The 13,883-nt window shown below is 37.4% G+C and overlaps 2 protein-coding genes and 1 long non-coding RNA gene across 4 annotated transcripts; 2 read left to right on the top strand and 1 right to left on the bottom strand.

Moving 5' to 3' along the window:
• Positions 1–19: 19 nt before the first annotated feature.
• LOC148741279 (uncharacterized) lies at positions 20–2,174 on the top strand. 2 transcript variants are annotated; one of them, XM_088737844.1, is made up of 3 exons: positions 20–1,125; positions 1,208–1,385; positions 2,037–2,174. In XM_088737844.1, the coding sequence occupies exons 1-3, from the start codon at positions 833–835 to the stop codon at positions 2,172–2,174; spliced, it is 609 nt and encodes a 202-aa protein (XP_088593970.1). In that variant the 5' UTR covers positions 20–832. The 2 variants fall into 2 exon arrangements, with proteins under 2 accessions (XP_088593970.1, XP_088593977.1); XM_088737851.1 differs by having other exon boundaries at positions 1,208–1,266; positions 2,037–2,143.
• Positions 2,175–2,226: 52 nt separating this feature from the next.
• Positions 2,227–9,509, top strand: LOC111323781 (phytanoyl-CoA dioxygenase, peroxisomal). Its single transcript, XM_022927210.2, has 4 exons — positions 2,227–2,922; positions 3,525–3,674; positions 7,273–7,407; positions 7,542–9,509. Exons 1-4 carry the CDS (start codon positions 2,254–2,256, stop codon positions 7,593–7,595), a joined length of 1,008 nt encoding a protein of 335 aa, XP_022782945.2. The 5' UTR covers positions 2,227–2,253; the 3' UTR covers positions 7,596–9,509.
• Positions 9,510–10,168: 659 nt separating this feature from the next.
• LOC111323783 (uncharacterized) lies at positions 10,169–11,539 on the bottom strand. The gene is made up of 2 exons (XR_002694202.2): positions 10,895–11,539; positions 10,169–10,349 (listed from the first exon to the last, which is right to left on the bottom strand). It is a non-coding gene; the product is annotated as an uncharacterized LOC111323783 (long non-coding RNA).
• Positions 11,540–13,883: the final 2,344 nt, after the last annotated feature.

The raw sequence follows: 13,883 nt of genomic DNA, 5'->3' as shown, positions 1-13,883 counted from the left end.
TCCTTGTCGGCACCCTCGGAAATGTATAGAGAGCAGTATAGAGAATATGCATCCTGATATTAGGTGGTAAAGGGTTAACCTTTATTATACTGATAGGTGCACTTAGGCCATTTCCGAGTTCTCGTAGATTGGTGATCTGGTGCCGAAATTACAGCGCAAGAACGAGGCTCCGTGCGGAATCTGCAGAAACAAGAAATACAGAAAACACATGGTCACCAGCCGAAGGGATCAATCGGTCAGTTCTCAACCAGTATGGATTACATGCGTGATCTAACAAATAATAACAGCTAGCTAGGGAAAGTGCAAAAGGGAAATCTTTCTGATGTACAGTTTGAGAAATGCTCGCGTGAACGTTTACGATGTTTAATTTCGTATGCCTGACACGATAATCTACCTAAACTGGAAGCATCACGCATCAGCCGAGAAAACATAGCAGTAATCTCAAGCCATTGCCCTTGTTTTTACAACAAAAGTCTTGGAAGATTGAATGAACACGGAAAAAAGTTTAGTTTGGGGTTCAAATGGTGATAAAAGTAAATATTATATGCTAAGCTGCGTATGCTAGTGACGAACTGATAGATTCATTCTTCCGGCCGGTAGTGTTTACAGCGCGGATCCTCGTTTCGTAAATTTCAGATTTTCATTTTGCAAATTACAGATTTCCAGTCTGCTAATAACAGATCTTAAATTTAATTTGCAAATAACAGATTTCCAATTCGTTTCGATTAGACAATTCTGGAAATTACAGTAAGCCTTACCTACGAATCGGAGAAAAAAAAAAACCGTTGAATGATGGCATAGAAGAAACTGAGGTCAGGCTTGGCTAGGCTGCATGCAAATGTCTAACAAAACTCTGGAAATTTCTTACTCCAGAAACTATGAGGAATCTGGGCACGAACTTGACTCGTTGGGTATTTGTAGAATCGTTTGGGTGGACGCGCGAAACTTCAAAATGGCGGCAGAGAAAGCCAGTTTTTCCAAAAAAGTTGTTATTATCGAAGGAGACATTCCCGGAACGAAGCTTCCTCGAGAAAACGTTGAAGAGTGTACTGTACCACAGCTTAGACGATGGCTGTTTTGTAGAGAAGCGAAAACAAGCGGCAAGAAAGCCGATCTTGTCAAGAGGTTTGCTCAGACGATGTTTTTGTTATTGATCATTTGTCAGGGTTTGTTATTTTGACATCGTTTGCTTTACGGTTTATTTTAGATCTAACGACTATGTCAAGGGAGGCCTTCATTTAAAAACCTTACGAGATCCGGATGGAGGTGTGCATCTTGCGCGAAAGAAAGTCTTACTGGGTTTAATAGATGAAGTAGACCCTCCACACGTTACTGATATTTTCCCTAAGGATGGTTTCCATGAGGATCTTACTGATTTGCCACATGTAAGAATTCTTGGTGGACCTGGTTGCAAAACTGGGGGGCAATCAAAACATTTTCGATCATAATTTCCATAGCTCATGTTTTTCGCTGCATCCTTCACCATACCAAAGGAAAGCATTAGTGTTTTATGATTGGGAAATCCAGTGTAAAAAGCAATGTCTGAGTCCTTATCTTTGAACTGATTAATGTCAAATCTAAGTTGTCCCGTTTGGGTGGCAAAATTTACTTTTACCGCTTCATAACATTCAGTTTGCAAAGATTCATCTTTGTTGCGTACGTGTTCCGTTTGCATACCTTGATCACTTGTGAGCAGCACATCCTCCGTCTGATATCATTTTCTGGCAAAGGGTCTTCGGAATGGACTTTCTTTACAATTTTTTCGGAAGAAACACGCTTTAAAATACGTCGAGTTTCCACATGCTTAGACCATGGAAAAATCGAAGGTAAATGAAGCCTGCTGCGCTTATGTCCACCCTCAAAGTGATCTCCACAAATACGTGTATTATCGATTTTTAATGTTGCATTACGAATTAGAATTTTGTACTGTTTTCGTAATTTTTTGTCCTTTGGAATTCGGTCACACGAAAGCCAATCCTTGGTTCCGTAATTATTCGAACACAACAATTAGCATGCTTTACCATTTTCTTCTTTAGTGTTTTGCGAAAACTTTCCTCGCTACCGCCATTTTGAAGTTTCTCGCGTCCACCCAAACGATCCCAGACGACCCTACGAGTCAAGTTCGTGCCCAGATTCCCAATAGTTTCTGGAGTGGGGCGCCGGGAGCCGAATGACCTGTTCCCTACGAGGGTGTGAACTAGGTGTGTAAGTCACATGATCTCTACCCAGAATGCACCATTTGTATGCCATAACATGGCAGATGCAGATACTGCAAGGAAAAGGTTGGAGGTGATTCAAAAACAACTCTCCCATTCAAGATTACATCTAAAATCGCCAGAAATTTTAGAAACGGCCGCAGTTGGGGGTGATATTGATAGTCTGGTGGTGCCAAATGATGTATTGACTAAAGAAGAAGTAGATTTCTACAACAAGAATGGCTACCTGGTTGTTCGAAATCTTGTACCTCAAGAGCAACTTAATAAGTATCTCCATCGTTTTAACCAAATTTGTAACCGTGAAGTGCGCGTGCCTAGTATGATTGTGATGAAAGATGTTACATTCGTCAAATCGAGCTGCCAATCTGAAGAGAGAACCATCAATAAAATTCAGAATTTTGAAGAGGACGAGGTTCTTTTTAGCTATTGCGAGCTACCGCAGATTTTGAAGTACGTGGCATGTTTCACGGGACCTGACATCAAATCGGTGCACACTATGCTAATAAACAAACCGCCAGACCCTGGAACAATGACTTCACGCCATCCTCTCCATCAAGATCTGCATTACTTTCCCTTCCGTCCAGCCAATCGAATGGTATGTTCCTGGACAGCGATGGAAAAGGTCCACAGGCGTAATGGCTGCCTTGTGGTGCAACCGGGTACTCAGTATGGCCCGCTTCTGCAGCACGACTACCCTGAGTGGGAGGTAAGAGAAACTCATGATTGTTGCATTCTAAATAGTAATTTATTGTTGTCTAAGTTAAAAACTCGGCAAGAGTACCATATAACCCCATACATTAATTATGCACTCAGACTAGTAGACTTTGTTTTTAAAGTTTTGTCGTGAAAGACAAAGAAGTGGAATGCATAATTAATGTGGGGGTTATATGGTACTCTTTCCAAAAAACTCTTTTAACTCTGGTTAAAAACCACCTCCTAAGCAAATTACAATATACAGCGTCACTATCTTACAGTAGCTGTTGTATACTGTGGCAACGTCCATGAGTTTATTCATGAATTTATTGATAGGTTCATCTTGCAATCTCTTTTCCATTTTACTATAATACAAAATTAAATCTTTACTGCATGATCATCGAGCTCAAAGTTGACTTGAAATCCTTGCTGAACAATGTGAAAAATATCCCATAGGGAAGCTAAGTCCTTTTTGAATTCACATGGACCAGTGTTGTCAGAGAAGAATGCAGTAGCAATCTCTGATCTCAGGTATGCAGAAAAAAATTGTTGATGGGGCAATTTTTTAAGACAATATCAAGCAAAAATTCTAAGAACACTGATGATGTTTTCCAGGGAGGAGTCAATGTAATGTATCATGGAATAAAGGATTATAATCCCAGCATTCCATTTGTACACCTAGAGATGAATGCAGGGGATACAGTTTTCTTCCATCCTCTTCTTATCCATGGCTCAGGTGCAAACCAAACTAATGGATTCAGAAAGGTATTTGTATAGTACTGTTACCATATACAGCTTACATGATTTGGTAAAATAGTTTCCAGTGAGGCCTTAAACTATTTTATTACACGACTCGGGCAGTCAGAGGGCCAATAACTAAAATCAACCAATCAAAATGCTCTATTACCGGTCAATATTCTCTCAGTATTGGACTGGGCACTGTCCCGAATGGTCCCGAATGATACCGCACTTGTGTCCCTTTGAACTTCAGTCTTATAATAAATCTCTTATTAACCAAGTTTGCTCGGGTCTGTACTGGAAGAATATTGGCCCTCGGGCCGATATTCTCACAGTATGGCCCTCACGCTTGGTTAATAAGATATATGTAAAAAACTTAAAATGAACTTATAACAAGTTTGTGAGCTTTTGACAATCAATGGCATCATTGAGGATCCCTGAGGATGCTGTGGATTGACAAAAGTTGGGAGACTTTTTGTATTTAAGGATACAGCAGACTTTTTTGGGCATCCTTTGTGAAAAAAATTTTTATGTGCCATTTGAAGCATACATGTAACCCCCATGAACCCTATGTCAATGAAAAGGTCATGAAATGTCTTATCTGGGAAAAGTTGTTCTGTTTTCTGTATCATCTAATTGTTAACTGAATGAGGTGCAACAATTCAAAATAAGTGATTTTTCTTTATGCATATCAAATCTGACTGCACAAATAAACTTCTGCACAATTTCAATCCTGAGGGGTTGGTCTTCAAAACTGTTGGGGATTTTTCAAGATTCTTATTGATCAAAATTTTACTGATATGCATATGTTAATAAAGGCCATTGCAGAAGATGACCATTTTGAAGAACAGAATTCTCCCATATGGTTTTTTAGGTTGGTATCTTGGGAGTCCTTGGAACAAATTTCAAGACAATCCATTAAGTTTATTTACCCTATTAATCAGTTCAGAGAAGGCACATTCACCTAAAAACATTATACTTAAGGTGTATTTTGCTTCCAAAGTTTTCCAAACTTTCACACCTTTGGGTGACCACATTTCAAGTTTTGTCCACACTCTGAAAAGTTTAAAGTGCCAACTGGCAATAGAAATACAGAAGCATTCTTGAGAGTCTCAAGAGACTCAGTGAAAAACGTGTCTTGCTGGTAACTATCTAACAGTTTGCTGGCTGGCTTTTCTTTAAATTTAAAATGGTTCAAACAGGTCATGGCAGAACTTGTTAATAGTTATAGGTTACTGGTTGAGTGCGAGCAGCAAAGATTGCTTTAAAACCACAAACCTTTCTCGTTTGCGCTGTGATATTTTTTTTGCTATTATGAGTGGAGTTTCTAAAATTTCTTGTGCTAACGGCCAGGCTTATTTTCTATTTTCACTGAAAGACTCTTCTCCTTTAAATCTTTCCCCATTTACAGTCTAGTTTTAAACACAGATAGATAGCAAAGATCACCAACTGTAACTGAAATCGGATGTCCATGTGATTGAAACTCAAGGACCAGGATGTTTTTCTGCAAACAACATTTCGGAACTCATTCAAGGTCACATGTTATAAAACACAATTTTTGTAAATAACTCAAGTGTATTTCAATATTTTACAAAACTTTTTCTTTTAAACAATTGCATAGTTTGATGTGAAAAAAAAAATTAAAAAAAAAATTGGCCCTTGAAGGTCTACCATGACCTTTACTCTTTTTTCGATTTTGAAGTAGTTTAATTAAGTCCTCACTGGAAATATTTTAATACCATTTTGAAATACATGTTCTACTGAAGGACAACCTGAAACAGTTACTTACATTTTGATTTTCAATTTTATTTACTTTTAATTAGTTGTCAGAGAATACTAGAATTAGCCCTTTCACATACGGGAGACCCGCTTTTAAATTTCTCCCCAGAGTATCATAATTAAATTTTTAAGCAGAAAGGAGACGAGAGGTATTACCAAAGTTTTCAGTTTTTAAAACGAGAAGAAGTGTATGGCAAATAGTGTTGAGACTTGATATTCAGATACGTACCTCCTCCAGATATCCAGGTTTTTTCCAATTTTTCCTGTGTACTGGAATGGAAGTTAAATGTTCTACTTGTAAGCTGATCAAGATAGCACCATGGATCCCACTTTGTTAAAGGTTGAGATGTTCAGTGTGGTATCTTGGTTGGGTCATTGTATTCAGTTAATGGACAAGATACCTTAATCTAACAACAACAAACATATGAAACATATGTATGAACTGCGGTTATGAAACGTATAGGTGCACGATCCTTCGCAGTAAAGCACTATTTGAGCAATAGTGAAAATCAGACCTGAAAAAAATTTCAGGCCTGTACGGGATTCGAACCACTGACGTCTGCGATACTAGTGCAGCGTTCTACCAATTGAGCTAACAAGCCAACTGGGAGCAGGCCATCAAATTAATTCGACATAAACCCGTAGATGATAAATCAAACAACAACAAACATATGAAACATATGTATGAACTGCGGTTATGAAACGTATATGTGCACAATCCTTCGCAGTAAAGCACTATTTGAGCAATAGTGAAAATCAGACCTGAAAAAAATTTCAGGCCTGTACGGGATTCGAACCACTGACCTCTGCGATACTAGTGCAGCGCTCTACCAATTGAGCTAACAAGCCAACTGGGAGCAGGCCATCAAATTAATTCGACATAAACCCGTAGATGATAAATCAAACAACAACAAACATATGAAACATATGTATGAACTGCGGTTATGAAACGTATGTGTGCACGATCTTTCGCAGTAAAGCACTATTTGAGCAATAGTGAAAATCAGACCTGAAAAAAATTTCAGGCCTGTACGGGATTCGAACCACTGACCTCTGCGATACTAGTGCAGCACTCTACCAATTGAGCTAACAAGCCAACTGGGAGCAGGCCATCAAATTAATTCGACATAAACCTGTAGATGATAAATCAAACAACAACAAACATATGAAACATATGTATGAACTGCGGTTATGAAACGTATATGTGCACGATCCTTCGCAGTAAAGCACTATTTGAGCAATAGTGAAAATCAGACCTGAAAAAAATTTCAGGCCTGTACGGGATTCGAACCACTGACCTCTGCGATACTAGTGCAGCACTCTACCAATTGAGCTAACAAGCCAACTGGGAGCAGGCCATCAAATTAATTCGACATAAACCTGTAGATGATAAATCAAACAACAACAAACATATGAAACATATGTATGAACTGCGGTTATGAAACGTATATGTGCACGATCCTTCGCAGTAAAGCACTATTTGAGCAATAGTGAAAATCAGACCTGAAAAAAATTTCAGGCCTGTACGGGATTCGAACCACTGACCTCTGCGATACTAGTGCAGCGCTCTACCAATTGAGCTAACAAGCCAACTGGGAGCAGGCCATCAAATTAATTCGACATAAACCCGTAGATGATAAATCAAACAACAACAAACATATGAAACATATGTATGAACTGCGGTTATGAAACGTATATGTGCATTTTGTAAGCTACTGAGTTATCAGTAATCAGTAATTGATGTTACCCTGGCTCATTAAATAGAGTTTTATTATTATTATTAATAATAATAATTGTTATTACCAGAGTGTAAACTTTACTTTTGCTGTTTTTCTTTTGACACAAGGCTATATCAGGGCACTATGCAAGCTCGCACTGCTATTATATTGATGTCAAGGGAACCAGTCAAGAGAAAATTGCAGCTGAAACTTTAGAGGTTGTACACAAGAAGCTTGGTGCTGATATTGATTTGTCTTTTGAGGTATTAAAGAAAATGCTTTGTTTTGTTTATGGTGTTATGATGGTACTCTGGGTCAGTTGCCACCACACCAATTTTGTGCTAGACCAAATTAAGAAATGTGTAATTGATTTGATTTATTCTTTTTTTTCTCACAGGACATTTGGAGGGTAAAGAGTCGTCTGGTTCAAGGCAATGAGGGAACCCTGTGACATGCATTGAACTCCATTGGTGTTGCTGGGTCACACCACATAGTTTGCACACTGTAAGACCCTTGGGCTATTGCTTTGCACCACTTGCATACAATGCACTGTTAAAGGAATTTTAAATGAATATTCATCAAGACAAATCAATCTAATTGTCTTGTTTAGTGAAACCTTTGAACTGCTCATGCATTACTTCTGAATCCATTGTGTATGTGGTGACCATTAGGCCACTACATAGAAAAAGGGAAAGATATGAAAAGTGCAAGATATAATTACTATGCATGTTTGGTACCTAAATCCCAGCAAACAGAGAAATAACACATAAATTAATGTAGACATGAGATGTGTGAAAGAGGTAATCATTTTAATTACATTGTTCACATTACATATGTGTTAGATCTAGGTTGTTCTTTGATAATTCTGGCACCTTCATTATGCACTTGCTGTTAATGATCTATATATGCCAGTGATAATATACTTCATTCAATACAACTTTTTATCATTTATGAAAAAAATAATTGGTTTGAAATCAAGTAGGCTTATTCTTATAATGAATATATATATATATATATATATATATATATATTCATTATAAGAATAAGCCTGATATATATATATATATATATATCAGCCATTGTACAGTGAAGGAAATGTTGTTCAGGGGAACCAGACAGAATCACTGTAGTGTCTTTTCTCAAGCTTACTTTTGATGGAAATGGCTTTAACTAACAATCTCTGAAAAGAATGTTGACGTACAGTCCAGCTTAAAGATAAGGGGACACTGTAGACTCTTATCATATGTTTGTCTGACATCATGTACGCCTTTGTAAAAAGATAAATCTAGGAACACATTTAGACAAAGTGGATGTGCCTTTGCAGGGCTTGACACTTACTTTTCAACTTTCTAGGCACGTGGCTAGTGACAATTTTGTTTACTAGCCAAACTGGCCAGTGGAAAACCACTAGCCAAAACTGAATTTCTATTAGTCAGTGGCTAGTTGGCTACCATTAGTGTCAAGCCCTGCTTTGCTCAATCATTGCGGCAAGCCATACCTTTCCTTTGTGTGCTATTGTGTTCCAAGTTTTGTTTCACTGTCTCTTACAGGCTGGTATTGTAGTAATCAAGTCTTAACCTTTCTAACCGTAAGAGTGACTAGCTTCTAATTTTCCCCTTACAACGTCACCCTTGAATCAAATTAAAACATCATGAGGGTGAAGGAAATGATCACCAATTTAACCCTTTCCAGCATCAGTATATATACATGTCCTCCATACTCTTCTCTATACATTTATCAAGGTATTGACAAGAAGAATATGTTTAAAAATCAAGAGCTCCTTTATATGGTGTTCGTTTTTTTTTTTCTCATAACCTTAATGTGTGATTCAGGGGTGATATTGTTAGGAGAAATTAGATGCTAGTCACTCTTAGTGGTTAAAAAGCTCTTGATTGTATCTTTTAACAGGAAATGTAAGGAAAACAGTGTGGAGAATGCTACTACCAATATTAGGGTGTAAAGGGTCAAGAGCCTGTTTAATGCTGAATGGATAGGCGGGGAGGGGGTTGTAGGTTCCAAACGGACAGGTCACGATTTTTACATAATACAACTCTTAGTTGTTACCAGGCCGAGCGAGTGATCTTGTTCGGCCATATGTGTATGATGATTTTGCTCTGAAGATTGTGAATGTGAATCGTTTTTCATGCTATGGATTTCGACGAACATTTTTCAGTTGTTTTGAGAAGGAACCCTCAGACTGTTTGTAAGTGTTCCATATTTCGGTTTATCTGGGCTTTGTATACTTTCATTTTGCCTTTATTTTGCTTCGCATTTGCAAGTTTCAATTGAATGTGTAATTCTACTTTCAGAAACATATTTGTATGCCGTTTATTTGATGAACCTGGATCAAAAGACTCTAAAATTATCCGATCGATTCAGCGGTTACAGGGGTGGTCTGAGAAAAATCAGTAATTAGTTGGGCAGAGGTGAGAAGAAGACAGAATGATTTCTTTGCTCAAGTTTAGTTTGGTATAGAGGAGGAACAGTGGTATATTTTCACATTATATTTCACAATAAAGTCAGGGATGAATCTGGGCAGTTATAACGCTGGAAAACCTGCTATATCATTTTACTGACTTGTGTTAGTGTAATAAGACGAATTAAGATATGGGCAGGGATACCTCCAGAGGAATACCTATTTATGGGGGTTTGGAATGGGGCATGGGGTGAGCTGCTGACATGGAAGAGAACCCTACAATATTAAAGGGTCATGTTGTGTAAGATAATGATAATTTTATTTTTGATTTTTTTGTGAAAACGTTTTCTTTGTCCCAAGCTCGTGACAGGACGAATTACTTTTTTCGTGATTACACTACTCTGCTCAAAATTTATTCCAAACACTGATAACTAAGAGCACTTTTAAGTTCCAAGCGGTAATTAATTTAAAGTTTGCATACAGTACTGGTGTAATAACGATAAGGATGCACAAGTGAGGTCTATATGGGGCAATGATCGTCTTGTAGGATGAAAGAAGAAAAACGAAGGGAAGGTGATCAATAAGGGGAAAAAATACGAGAACACGGCTTCTGAAAAGAGACTTCATCTTTCAAATTTAATCAGTGTCGCACCAGGTTGAAAAAAGCATCACAAATCATCATCTTTCAGTATATTCAAAATATATAATTCACGTTTTGAGGATAATTGATTTATTCGTTTGCAATCATGTTCAGTCTCGCCGTCTTCAATCTTTACTTCTTCCTTGCGTCTGTAAGTGGAAAAACAACAACAGATGATCAGCGAGAAAGTCCTGATTTAGGAATTATTTCCATGTGAACATCACGATCTGCTTTTCTTGTGACGGTTTTGATAACAACTTGTGTAAAATTTGTTCTGGAGATAATCTGGGGTTTTCGTGCTTATCACCGGAAGAATTAACACAGTGGTCTTTTCAGGTCCATCTCTTGAATTTAAGGAGGCATCAGATTCAAATTTATCTGGTTTTTTAACTGTTTGCCGGCTGAACTCTCTATTTCCAAGTAGCGTAGTGCCCTGAATGGGCCAATCTTCTGAACTGAACGGAATATATCGTACCTAGTAGCCATCGAAGGAAGTGTAGCTCGCATGCTACCTTTTCGTCAATGTAAAATTACATTTAATTTGAAATATCTAACAAGTGAGCGAGGAAAATTGACCATCTTTCTTTTCATTCAGGCCCTTAATTATAAACCATCAAACTAGAAAGAACCAAAACGAGAGAGTTTTAGACAGTATTAAAACGAAATAAAATCTAACAAGAAATGGCAAACTGACCGACAGCTGGATTTTCTGAGTCTTTTATGAATTCAGGGACATCTTCAGCTCCAGAGGCGAGTTTCAACTCCTCGTTAAAGGCTGCTGACTCGTCTTCGTCCATTTCTGTAGCCTCTCTCTGCGCTTGGGAGGCCATCACGAAAGCCATCAAAAAGCAGAACACAACAAAGGTTCTCATGTCTGTGGGTCGTCGTCAGTTTCTTGTCAAACCTTGCTGCCTAATTCGCACCGAAACAAATTCCTTGTGGTGATTAAGGCTTCTTTTCTCTTCTTTTATACTCAAGAGCGCAAATTGAATTATATTTTATTATTAACAACAAGGGCACTTGCCATATGTTTACTCCTTAAAATTGCCCTTAATTGAAATTGGTCCTCGAGCTTAGTTTATTTAAAAACAGCCGTGGGATATGATCAATTTATACAGCTGCAAGCAAAATTAATTTGGCAGACAAAGAAGTTCTTTGAGTTTCGGGAGGGTTTAGTCGTAGATCGAGTTTGACGGAGATTTCGTGCTATGAGGTAAAGTTATGTGGTTTTGTCAGCTTCTAGCTCTATTCGTTGAGAAAAACCTATCTCGGGCAGGTAACAGTTCTGTCCGTATTTTCTCGATCATAACACATAAACAGTTATAATTATTAAAAACTAGGTCATTGGATAATGCAATTCCAGACTTTTTATTGGCTTAGCCATTATGGTATATGAGCCAATATACCGTAATCTACAAATATGGTAAGCGTACGCGTCAGCTTAAAATCAAAAGGGAGCTAAAAAATCCGGTTTCTTCTTACAAAATAATTTCTTGGGGGCGTTTTTAATTAAACAATTATTCCACTCGCGCTTTTTGGATATGAGATGGAATAATTGTTATAAAGTGACCATCAATGTTAAATTAACAGTGGAAAACCGTGTGTATCTTCTAAAAATGCACTTGTCAAAATTCGTCATTTCAGTTGAAATCCTACCAGCTAGCTATCTCACTGATGAGAGTTATTTTGAGATATTCTTAGATCTTATCTGATTGCATCGATTTATGGGTTCCTAAAGAGTTACGTTTCTCCTTTTTCTTTTTTTGTTCTGTTTTGCCATCTGTCTTAAACTAACAAGTGTTTGATTAGCAATTATTTGCTGGCAGAAAACGAAGTGAGCTTTTCAGTTCAATGTCAATTGTTTGCATGTTTTAAATTGCTCTGAAACACATTATTAAAATTCAAATTAGGTCAAAAATCAAGTTAAACTGAAGACAACAAGGGATAATTGTTTTCTTAAAAGAGTAGAATAGATTTATGTTAAATTTATTAATATAGAAGAGTGGAGACCATCAATCGGTTTTTGGATGCTAAACATGTTTCACTGCCACTTGCAGATTCCCCACTGAATCCGACCCCTACCCAAGTCATTTTTGCAATCGGACTTGATTTTTCTCTTCCATGGCTTCAGGCATTATGCTGCTACTAAGTGCTTACGAGTACGGGAAAACAGATGAATACTGCCGATGCTTTCGAAAATTGCGATGAATCGGAACGCCTGAGTCGGTGGTCGTTTATCTTAAACAAAGGCCCGTATAAACAGTGCCTCTTTAGTAAACAAACACTGATGACTCAAACGGGAAACTCTTCCTTCTTTGTTCTTAAGCTTGTTCTGTTTGAAGAGGCTTATTAGATTTGGCAACCCTCATTTATGAAAAATTTGATTTTGAATTTTTCTTTCTTGACATATGAAATGTCTATTTAATTTAAGAAAGCTTCATATATTTAATTCCTTCATTTGAATGAAAAAAAAAATCTTTGCAAAAGACGACGTGCTTTAGCAGAGACTCAACTGAAGGCAACCTAGCTAACATCAATCAGAGGATTTTATCAACCCTTTACGCCCTTCAATCAGCTTATTGATCTCCCTCGATAGTGCCAGTGCAAACATCTCCTTAGAACAGCAAGTATGAGATTCCCCAGAGGGCTTTACAGGCTAGGTATGAAATTGAAATGTATCACTGGTAGCAAATACATCCTGAGATTTGCACTAAAGCTCATCCTCGCTGCCCACCGAGAAAAACAGTTTTCTGCCATTCGATCGACTTTATGACGAAGAGCCGGGAAAATATTTATCATGAAATAGGTTGCTGTAGGTGTTAATTAATTAATCTAGCAAAATTGATATTCCTTCTATAGAATTAAAGTAAATAACGACTCGAAGATGGATGTCTATGTTTAATCTTGAAGGAGACGAGTTCAAACAAAAACAGAGAAAATTAAGGAAAAATGTTTCACGAGTCTATAGTTTTATTGAAAATAACATCATTTTTGCCACGTTTCACTCTCTGGTAAATTTGCACCACTAAATCTTACCAGAGGAAAAAGAATGGGTGGAAACGGTCTACGTTTAATATATTTGTGATCTACAGCCTGATAAGAAAGATTTCTACAGAAAAGTGAACCAAGTCCCATACTGTCCTAGATTCATTCGATATTCGTATTATTTTATCACAATTGTACCGTGTCCTGTTTGGATCCGCAGTTAACTTCAGTGCAGTTAAAAGCGATCTAAGGGGAGGCAAGAGTTGGAAAGAATTATTAAGCTTCCATCTGGACTGAGATATAGGTTGGAATTTACGAAATTAACCATCAGTCATATCGAATTTATGACAAAAAATATTCTTCAGTAAGTGTCAAACATTCCGAGGAAATAGAAGAAGCTCTGTTTATAAGTTGGATTTCACTTATCATGAAAAAGAAAAAAAAAAATAAAGAATAAAAAGAAAAAAAATGAGCTCATATGAAATTCGGCTGAACTTTTGAGATAAATAGCGTAGAATTAAAGCGAAATTACCAAGGAGATAAAAGACTAGACTGAGTGAATCGTCACTTTTGAGCCAATCTGTAGCTATTCAAGAAACATGACGGAAAAAAACCACAGTCAGCCAAGGAAACACTACTGACGTTGTCCTCCGGTAAATTTAAGTACATTACAACATACGAAGTCGTAACAAAGTCAG

Source organism: Stylophora pistillata, chromosome 1, assembly GCF_964205215.1.
Source record: "Stylophora pistillata chromosome 1, jaStyPist1.2, whole genome shotgun sequence".
Classification (NCBI taxonomy): Eukaryota; Metazoa; Cnidaria; class Anthozoa; order Scleractinia; family Pocilloporidae; genus Stylophora; species Stylophora pistillata.
The sequence above is the reverse complement of the archived record's forward strand: the minus strand, read 5'-3'. Positions and strand labels throughout refer to the sequence as shown.

Bases quoted from the DNA above. Each gene is read 5' to 3' on its own strand.
- LOC148741279 (XM_088737844.1), top strand. From the start codon at position 833: ATGCAAATGTCTAACAAAACTCTGGAAATTTCTTACTCCAGAAACTAT. The intron at 1,126-1,207 runs GTTTGCTCAGAC...GGTTTATTTTAG, and splicing joins AAAGCCGATCTTGTCAAGAG to ATCTAACGACTATGTCAAGG. The intron at 1,386-2,036 runs GTAAGAATTCTT...TTTCTTCTTTAG, and splicing joins ATCTTACTGATTTGCCACAT to TGTTTTGCGAAAACTTTCCT.
- LOC111323781 (XM_022927210.2), top strand. From the start codon at position 2,254: ATGGCAGATGCAGATACTGCAAGGAAAAGGTTGGAGGTGATTCAAAAA. The intron at 3,675-7,272 runs GTATTTGTATAG...TTTTGACACAAG, and splicing joins AAACTAATGGATTCAGAAAG to GCTATATCAGGGCACTATGC. The intron at 7,408-7,541 runs GTATTAAAGAAA...TTTTTCTCACAG, and splicing joins ATATTGATTTGTCTTTTGAG to GACATTTGGAGGGTAAAGAG.